General features: G+C 44.3%; 1 protein-coding gene across 4 annotated transcripts in view; it reads right to left on the minus strand.

Moving 5' to 3' along the window:
* The window catches only part of Ddx31 (DEAD-box helicase 31), a 64,128-nt gene extending 54,045 nt beyond the window's left edge, over positions 1 to 10,083 (minus strand). For 2 of the 4 annotated variants that reach the window (XM_055599908.1, XM_055599906.1), the window contains exons 1-6: positions 9,678 to 10,079; positions 5,119 to 5,375; positions 4,949 to 5,024; positions 4,143 to 4,186; positions 2,750 to 2,820; positions 1,919 to 1,983 (exon numbers count right to left, since the gene is read on the minus strand). In XM_055599908.1, coding sequence (XP_055455883.1) covers positions 1,919 to 1,983; positions 2,750 to 2,820; positions 4,143 to 4,186; positions 4,949 to 5,024; positions 5,119 to 5,375; positions 9,678 to 9,755 — 591 coding nt within the window. In that variant the 5' untranslated portion in view covers positions 9,756 to 10,079. Of the gene's footprint in view, positions 1 to 1,918; positions 1,984 to 2,749; positions 2,821 to 4,142; positions 4,187 to 4,948; positions 5,025 to 5,118; positions 5,376 to 9,677 lie in introns of all 4 variants that reach the window. The other 2 variants (XM_055599909.1, XM_055599910.1) reach the window with 2 other exon arrangements.
* Positions 10,084 to 10,123: the final 40 nt, after the last annotated feature.

The raw sequence follows: 10,123 nt of genomic DNA on the forward strand, positions 1-10,123 counted from the left end.
CTGACTGAGGTTGGCCTGGACCACAGCCTTATCAAAAGAAAGGCAAGTGATAGCATACACAAACATCTGTGTGATCAGCACAACACAGAAACAAAGGACTCCACAGGAAACGGCAAAAAGAAAGTGTGTAGTCCTGGTTCAAGGGATGTGACAGGCTGCCCCTGAGGAAACACCCAAGTCAGCAGGCATACTGAGAGGGTGACACTTTGTTTCTACCCTATAGATCCTTGGAATTCTTTGGCTGTTTTAATTTTTAGACATGTTGTATCCAAACAACAATAATAAAAATCCAAAGCAATGTAAAGAAGGTATTATGTCAATGGTTTCTCATCAAGGGCTCAGAGAGCATGAGCCAGCAACTTGTGAGAGTGAAGGAAGAGCTCAGCAGCAAATCCAATTAGGGTTTGGCTTTCATGTTCTGCCTTGGGAACATTTACTCAAGAGAGGAGGATTTAGAACTCCAACCAGAGTAGTCTCCACTCAATACCAACTTTGTGAGCCTGCACTGGAGCTCCAGCGAGGAACAGTAAACATGCTAGTACAACAGGATTAATGTGCCACCATTTGACGATAGGAGATCCTGACATTTCAAAAGGTGTTCCTACACAGACAAGAAGAAAGAAACACCAGTTCCTCGCAGGGCATGAGTACTTGAAACAGGATGGAAGTGACGTTAAAAAAAAAAAAAAAAAATCAGAGACAAAGCCAAAATAACTGGGAGAGCAGACGCTGAAGGTGCCTACTCCACACCAAGCCAGGGTCCAAGGCTGGCTCCTTACAGCTTTCAGGTCCCACCATTTTACGATAAATTACAAGGAGCCAGACTAAATACAACTAGAAAAAGAGAATTAAATTGAGGCTTACAAGGGACAGACGGCTTAGCAGTTAAACAGCCTGCTATTCTTCTTCTATACACAAGCATGCATACGAGGTAGCTCATGGTAATTCTGCTCCTAGGGATCTGAAACCCTCTTCTGACCTCCACAGGCACCAGGCATTTTGAAAAACCTAACATGCAAACAAAACAACCGTACACATATAGTGAAATATATAAATCTTTTAAAAGAAGCTTATAAAAACTTCTTTGATTTTCTTTTTCTGGAGACAGGGTCTTGATTGTGTAAGTCAATTGTCTTCGAACTCACTATCCTCCCAAGCCTCTGCCTCCCAAGTGTTGGAAGTGCAGGCATGCTCTGTTTGGAAATCCATTTCTACAGAACATTTCACAACTAAGAATGAATTCTATGTTTATCAGTACTGATAAACCCCACGTTAAAGAGAAAGTCCGGCTCTCTCCATTTAAAAGCAAACACACTAAAACCTGTATGGCTGTAACTTAACTCCACGTTATGTACAACAGATACCCAAAATACGAGAATATATACACAGGGGCCAATCAAAGCATGTTAGAGTATTTTCTATCAAGTAATTCTGTAGGAGGTCCAATGCTGGGTACTGTGTAAGACGAAGGCCCCCAAATAAGACAGGAACCAGAACAAAGCTTCACCACAAATCATGGCCCAGATGACAGAGCTTCCTCTCCAGAGTCACACAGAAGTTGAGCTGGGAATCTATGCCCACTGGTAATTCAATATGGCCATGTTTTTTTACTCTGCTACACCACTAGAGTCATATAACACCCACACTTTGGTGGTGGGCAGAGGATGGGGAGTCAAGAAAGTGAAATAGGGACAACATCTAGCACACTGGAGGCATTCTAGTCACATGCCCTACACATGGGCAGTAGTGACTGTAATGTGTTTGCTCTATTCCACTCACGCTCACACACATCTTAACAGGAAGAGAACACAATGCTGAGTGCAGACAGACCCCACTACTCTAGCACCAACACTAGCGTTCAGCCAGGCAGCAGCGTGGGCATAACGGATTAGAGCAGGGAAATGCATTTTCTGCTCACCTGTATTTTTGATGTCAGAGCTTGAAGAGACTGGACCACAGGGATGCAATAGGCAAGAGTTTTACCTTTTAAAAGAGAGTAACATCAGTTGGGATGCAAACAGGTTCTGCTTTCCATAAATAATGCTGAATCTTGGAGAAGCTAAACTCTGTTCCACATCTAAGAGGCATTTTGTCTGTCTGCCGTGACTCCTACCTTTGCTGTGTAATTCAGTACTTCAAAAAAGCCCTGAAGCCTCAGCTCATTAGGTCATCTACAAGGGATATATGATGCTTCTCACATTTGACAGAAGCTAGCCTGACAGTTGTCTGTGGAAGCTAGGAAAAGGCTGATCCAAAGTTCTCCCTCAGCTAAATGGCTTCTGTGGTGCTGGTGTGCTAAGCATGAACCTAAGCCAGCCTTTGAAGACAAAAGGAAGCTCTGGGCTTCTCATCATGGCTGAGCTGGCAAGAAGGCAAAAGTGTGTCAGAAGAGCAGACCATGTAGGAAGTGGTCCATCCCTGACGCCAACTATGCTCAGGCCAGAACTGCTTTCAAGCCATAAACTGTCACTCCATCCAGAATGAAGGCTGGCCACTATGGCAGCAGGCACATAAGAAGCAGCAGAGCTCAACTATGAATACTCTCTCACTACTCCTGACCACAGCACCATTATCACCTTCCTTCCGTTATGACAACTTTAGGCCTCCCATCAAAAGCAAGCATGGCTGCCCGTCCACAGATAAGACAGAACAGACTTTGCCACCCCAAACACCTTCCTGAAGAGCCTAGCATGTGCTCATGTACTACATGCCTCAGGATAAAGGGAAGGGTAAATAAACAGCAACCGACCTGAGCCCGTCTGGGATTGCACAAGGGCATCTCTGCCTTCCAGCAGCACTGGGATACTCTGCTTCTGAACACTGGGGCACCCAAAAGAGAGAACATACTTCTTTAACACATGGCTCCGTCATGCATGCAGGCACACAAGTTACTTGACATACAAATAACCTGAGTTTGCCTCTGCCTACTTCTGCCTAAAGGTTCTTCATTAAGTGAAAATGCTAAGAACATTCTGACAATCAAAATAAACTTTTTTAAACTCCTGAAACTTGGCTGGAAATGAGGAGGAAAGCCAGAGATTGCCTGCAATATTAAGCTAATTAAAAAAAATTTTTTTGGCCAGGTGTGGTGGCCCAAGTCTTTAATCCCAGCACTTAGAAGGCAGGGACAGGTGTATCTCTGTGAGTTTGAGAACAGCATGGTCTACAAACCAGGTTCTAGGACAGCCCAGGGCTACACAGAGAAACCCTGTCTTGCAAAACCAAGAAAAAGGATAGGCATAACAACAAATCAGTCTCTGCCAAAGTATACCACATACTCTCCTGCCTGCTGTGGGGCATGGAATTGGGAACATGTAACCCAGTTTAGATTTCCACACAGAAAAGCAAAAAGGAGGCTTGCAGGCCACCCAAGTAGCAGCAGCAGCTCCCTCTAAGAAACAAGCCACATGTAGTGAGAACAGTATCTACACATATATTAAAACCCAAACCCAAAATGAACAGACAACTCATTTAAATGTGATTGATCCAGCAAGCAAACCAAACCAGAAACAGTACACATGCCTGTAATCGTAGCATTTGGGAAGCTGATAAAAGAGGAAGATAACTTTGAAGACAACTAGGCTATGAGACTATCTCAAAAAGGCCAAACAAAATGGAAAAAGCTGGTGGTTCTTTAATCTTCTATATTCTTGCTTTTTGCTTATGCAAAGTGAACTATGACTATACAGCTAACTACTCATACTTTAACTCTGAATTTCTCTTTTACAAGTGTCTCCAATGCAGCAAGCATTAAAATACCTTTTCAGTATCCCACTAAACCCAAGTAAATATTTACTCCAATTCTTTTGGTGACCTTATTTTTACTGATAAGAAATAACATGATTAAATAGTGTATTTTGGCCCAAGTAATTTTCAGAGATACCCTGATAACAGATGTCCTAAACCAGCTATGTCTTGCAGTAGGGAGCTGAGTGCTGGAATGGAAGAAAACCTTGTCTGCTTTCAAGCAGGTGAGTACGGGGGTGGGGTCCCCATAGGCTGAGCACTATGTCAGCCCTCTGTGCTTAGCAGTTTGTGTTGCTTCCAGCACCAAGACACAAATGTGCTCTGCCTTCCAAATACAATTGGAATTACAACTGGCTGTACTCTAAAAAAATCAAGAATAGCCTGCAACCTCTTACCTGGTCATACGTGACATTTTTAAAACTGTATTTATTGTGGAAATCTAAAAGAGAATATGAAAATAAATATTTATTAATTTAATGAAAACATACTCAATGACATAAAGATAAAATGCTGGAGTGACAACTGCACTGGACATTTATAATTAAATTAAATCCCACTAACCCAGTATTTCCAACTGGGGGTGACCCTGCCCTCCCTTGTGGCATGTACAGGGTCTCTGGTTCTTACAGCTGGGTTGCTTCTTTGTAGACTTAGGGTGCAGTTACAAACTGACAGTGCACAGGCAACCTTCACAACTCAAACACACATAATACTCAGGCTGAGAAACAATGCAGAGCCTACAAGAAAGAGGGGGTCAGTTGTACCCAACTGAAAAGGAAATCCAGCCTTTAATGGGAATGTTTTTTTTCTTTCCTTTTTCATAGTAACTACAAAACTCATTCATGGTATTAAACAAAAGGGGAAAGAAAGATGTCCATTTGCTTGTAGAAAATACACTTCAAGCAGCCTTTTCTGTCTTCATTCTCTAGAAATGTGCACATTCCTTGACAATAAGAAGCCAGCTCAACTCCCTTTCCAAGGCTACAGAGACATCTGCTACCATAGCATCACCACGTCTATTCAGAAATTAAAGCTGCCTTAAGCCCAAAAAATGAAGTCCAGAGCTTCACAATCACCAGGAAGAAGAGAAGGAGGATGGCAGCAACCCGTGCTGCTGTCAGGGAATGACCCAAGGCCAGGCGCAGAGACAGACTGAACAAGCACAGACAGTAACACCCTGCAGAGCAGTGTGGGCACTTACTAGATGCGGGTGGAGGTCCAGCTCCTGGAAAGCTTCTAGAGTGAACACTTGCTCTCGAGCCTGCTTCACTACAGTTCTGCAGAGGAAAGACAAAGTGTGCATCAGTGCCAAGGCGGCAAAGGAGAAAGCAACACCCGTGACCGCTCACATCCGAGCCACCGCAAACGCACCTGTGGAGTTCTGGGATCTCAGGATTGTTTTTAAACAGCGACGAAGTCTTGACGCATGGCTTCTCCTCTTGCTTTCCACTGCCTGTACTATCCAAATACTTCTTTGGAGGAAATATTTTCTGTTCACTCCCCTTAAATGTTCTCTGAGTTTCTTCATCACTGGTTTTCTTGGCTGAAAGAGAGGAGATTTCATCCCTCCGTTTTGTTGGTGGAGCCTCACTGGATACTTGGAGCTTTCTCTTGGTAGCCTCTGCTTGCTGTGTTGTTCCCAAAAGGAAAGATAAGAAGAGGTGCATTAGTCCATGAAGACAATCCTCAGAGTGAAGCCTGACTGCCCACAGAATGTGTCTCTTCCTGCAGAGATCATTATGCCCCATATGCCAACCATCAGTTTAGGGTTTAGCACCAGATTCTTTGGCTTCATCTGAAATGGGGGTGGGAGGAGACACACAATGTCAGTCCATTTATCTAGAAGGCCTCCATCCATCTCAACTATTAAGTCACTCAAGATGAGAGCAGGGACCAGGAAGAGAAAAGTGTCCTCCCAGTTGATTTTAACCAGTTCAGTCTGTTCTAAGGGAAGCAAGAACTAAGCTTGTGAAGCACACGTGCTTACTAAATCAAACTGTACCCCTAGGAGTCTGTTTTATGTGAGAACAGAGGCACACAGGGAAAAAATCTGTTCTTTTCTACCAACAAAGATGTTAAGATGAGACTGGAAAGGTGAATGGGATGTTGAATTCCAACGCGTGCCCAGGAAGCGGAAACTGTCATTACTGTTCTTCCCCAGGGCTTGGATCTCTACCCTCAAGCTGCTCAGATTCAGATGGTCTGGAGTCAGTTCCGACTTGCAGTCCCCACTCCAAATGAGAGTGTCGCTCCATCCATCACTTCCATCCTATTATTTCCAACCTTCCTCTCCTTCAGAGTCCTGCCTGATTGCTGATCCCAGACATACACCATCAGGCGCTTCTCGCCTGTTGCTTATTCTCACAACACGAATGTGATTAAATGAATGGTGCCCAAACTTCCCCTAGAACAGCAGCTCTCAACTCCTTTGGGAGGGTCAAATGACAGGGGTCATATATCAGATAGTCGACATATCAGATGTTTATATATGATTCATAACAGAGGCAAAATTAGTTATGAAGTAGTAATGAAAATGATTTAATGTTGGGGGTCACCACAAAGTGAGGAACTGTATTAAAAGGCTGCAGCATTAGGAAGGTTGGGAACCACTGTCCTAAAAGAAACATCAGATTCTTCTATTTTCCTTGGCCTTTCCTTCCAATCTGCACAAGGATATAAGAGTAGCCAGTGTCTGAGTTTTAGAATATATTCTTTTCCTCTTTACTTGAAACAATGACATCACACTGACTTGTTTTTATCAAGTCTGTCTGCTACAGACCCTAACCTACCAATAAAAAGGACAAATCTCTTGGCAATCATAACACAATTTCAAATACTTAATATTAGTAAAGTATGCCTACTTCATCTTAAAATTTGTTTTTGAAAAGTCCCAAGTTTGAGAATTTTCAGGTTAAAAGAAAATGTAGTCAGCTTTCAGGTCTTCTGGATCATTTGTCAGAGAGCACAAATCTGGAAGTCTCACCTGACAGTCACAAAAGGTCTGACGGTCTCCCTGCCACAGGTTTCTTTGTTTGTTTGTTTTTAATTTTTTTTTTTTTTTTTACCACAGGTTTTTTGAGCTGGCCTAGCAGCCTCTGCCCACAGACCTCCTCCACTCAAGAGATAACTTGTTCTGTTTCTGGCCAATCTCAAGTTCAGGAAGCTTCTCCACCAATCAAGACAAGCCCTGCCTCCTCAAGCATCCAGGCACCACTATGAAGAATGCTGCTACAGCAACACAGAGTAAACTTACCAGCTCCTTTACACACCTTCTCTTTCCCCTACTTTGTACGAAACATACCAGGCAGCACACAGACTTTAGACATCACAGCATTCTACTCACCCTAAGTCAAGGTCCTTAAGAGCAAGCACTCAGAAGCTAGCACAGTGGCTCGCACACACAAGCCCAGCACTCATGAAACTCAGGCAGAAGGGATTCTGAGTGCTAGGTCAGCCTGGGCTACAAAGTTAGTTCCAGTCTACCAGGCTATACAGTAAGCACAAAAACAACAGTGCTCAAAGTAAAATGAAGCATGTTCTCCACTGCTATTAGGCTAACACTGAAAAATCGGCAAGGAGATCTAGGCAGCCTCAAGAATACAGCCTCTAACAGCCTATGGCAGTTCAGTATCCACAAGGCCTCCATAGTAATGGGGACAGGGACTGTCTCTAACATGAACTGATTGGCTTGCCCTTTGCTCACCTCCCCGAGGGGGGAGCAGCCTTACCAGGCCATAGAAGAAGACAATGCAGCCACTCCTGATCAGACCTGATAGACTAGGGTCAGAGGGAAGGGGAAAAGGACCTCCCTATTCAGTGGACTGGGAGAGGGACGGGGTGGGATTGGGAGGGGTGGAGGGAGGAAGGTACAGGGGGATACAAGTGAATAAACTGTAATTAATAAAAATAAAAATAATTTAAAAAAAGGATACAGCCTCTATCCATCTCCTCAGCTTCAAATTCATCTTTACCCTTTGTCAGTCTTTCCTAAATTCCCAGAATGTACCACGCTCTTCCATGAAGATAACACTGGGAGAACTAATTAACTATATCCTATTTGCTTGGAAAAGGCTACATCAAAATGTTAAAAGTTATTTCTAGCAACAGCAACTATAGGTGGGGTCATATCTTCTACTTTTCTTAAATGAAACTATATTACTTTATTAACCAGAAAACATTCATAAGAAAAAAATATTTTCCACAGTATTAAGACAGAGCAATCCAATTTAAGCTATGAAGGTCCTTCCAAATAAAGTCTATTAGCTACCCACATCGAGTTTCCACTTTGAGCAAATCTGCTCAGCATATCTTCCGCTCCCATCTGGATACAGAAACAGAAACACAAATGCAGTCAAGGCCTCTATGCAGTTAAGGTACTTGCAGCATCTTTATTGTTTTGTGTGTGAGAGCATATAAGTCATAGCTAGCATGTGGAGGTCACCAGAGAACTGTATTATCTCTTGACCAATCACTTTTGTTTGTTTTTTTGTTTAATGACAAGTTTTTTATTTACATTTTTCTTTATTTTTTTCAAAGATGTACTTATTTATTTATTTTATGTACATTAGTATTTTGCCTGCATGTATGTCTGTGTGAGGGTGCTGGATCTTCTGGAACTGGAGTTATAGACATGTGGATGCTGGAAAACCCAGGTCCTCTGGAGGAGCAGCCAGTGCTCTTAATCCCTGAGCCACCTCTCCAGCCCTGACCTATCACTTTCGAAACAACAGTTGAAGTAACTGTAAAACCAGACAATCTGTTCATGTGATACAAATTTGGAATTTTCTTCTTTTTGTATAGCTGAGAATGGAACTCAAAAGCCATGCGGAAACTAAGTGAGCAAGGTACATCCTCCTCCTACAGGGCTGGGCATATGACACAAGCACCAACCCGATACAATGTTGCTGATTTGATCTAATAATACAGCCATCAACTTCCTCAGATGTAAACAATATTGCTTTTATTTTGATTACTGACACTTAGCAATTACCTGCCACTGGAGCCTCCTAACAATCTTCTAATAAACAAATTAGTGTTCCTATTTATGGAACTAATTCCCCCAAGGTCATATAGTCTAGTGTGTTGTGAAGCTGGCATTTAATAGCCCAAGTCTATCCTACTCTATGTAAATCTTATGCCCCGTCCTCCACTATCCTGAGGGTTGTCTGTGTATTTCTCCTCCCACATATCCCGCTATACCAATGGCTTGCTGAAGACTCCTTATTAAGCTTATTAAGGTTCTTCCTTCCTTCTACTAAGGTGAAACTTAAGCAGTGAGTGTTAGTCAAAGAAATTTACCTTCAAAACATTGATTGACCTGACCTGACCTGACTGGCAATTTGCTTTTCAATTTCAATGGAATGACATTATTATATTTTGGATGTGTACATGGTGTGGGGGATGAAGCCTCCTATCACATCTTTTCAGACTTTCTAGAGGATAAACCGGCAACCCCTAAAACCAGCTTTTTGCTCCTGTAGAGTTTAAGTCACTTCTCTCCTCTCTGGAGAATGGATTACAATGCCCGTTTCATGAATAAAAGCCTCTGGCTTAAAAGCTCTTCAAGGAAATGAGTCCACTCTCCATTCCTAACAGAAATGACCCTTCTCTTGCAGCAGAAGGCTCAGGAGTGGTAAGACATGCCAGGTATGTCTCAGGCACTGTTTTCCTTATAAAGCCAGCCTCCGATCCTCACCTATTAGTGCCCCAACTAGTCTCAGGAAGTTGACCGGTTACTATACCTTCAATCCTAACCCTATCTAACCAGTTCTTCAGCTAGTCTCAGGAGCCCGCCCGGCCCTCGCACCCAAGGCGGAGTTCCCGACTGACCCACGTGTTTCCGAGCGCCGCCCGCCGGTCCCTCTAGACATCCTTAAAAACCGTATCCGACCTAATCGGCGCGGCAGCTCCCGGGCTGGGTTTGAACTCACCCGCTTCATCTGGACCTGGGGACGTCCGAAGCACGTCCTGGGAGACCGGCTGGGGAGAGAGTTGCAGACGGTAGCCATGGCCCGGGCGCAGAACCGCGGACGGAGCAGAGAGCCCGAGCAGCACGTGGAGAGTGAGGTTCTTCGCAGCTGTTGCCCGGCTGACGCTGCCTCTTCCGGGTCCGGGAGCCGCAGCAACGCGCGCAGCGGCCGTAATCAAGAGGCCCCGAACCCCCTCAGAAACCGGAAGAGGCCGCGCGCCGCCCACTCAGCGGGATATCCCTCAGCCACCACGCTGGTCTCAGCATCTCAGTCACCCAGAGGAGGCTCGCTCTCCCGTAGGTTGTTAGTCGGGCCTGGCATCCAGCGTCTAGGAAAGGGACTCACCGGAGCTTCCGCCTTCCCCGCTCGGCCCCAGGCGCGCCGCGGGTCAGCCCTCCCGGAGCGCA

The sequence above is a fragment of the Psammomys obesus genome, unplaced genomic scaffold (genome assembly GCF_907164565.1).
Source record: "Psammomys obesus unplaced genomic scaffold, mPsaObe1.curated_primary_1811, whole genome shotgun sequence".
NCBI lineage: Eukaryota > Metazoa > Chordata > Mammalia > Rodentia > Muridae > Psammomys > Psammomys obesus.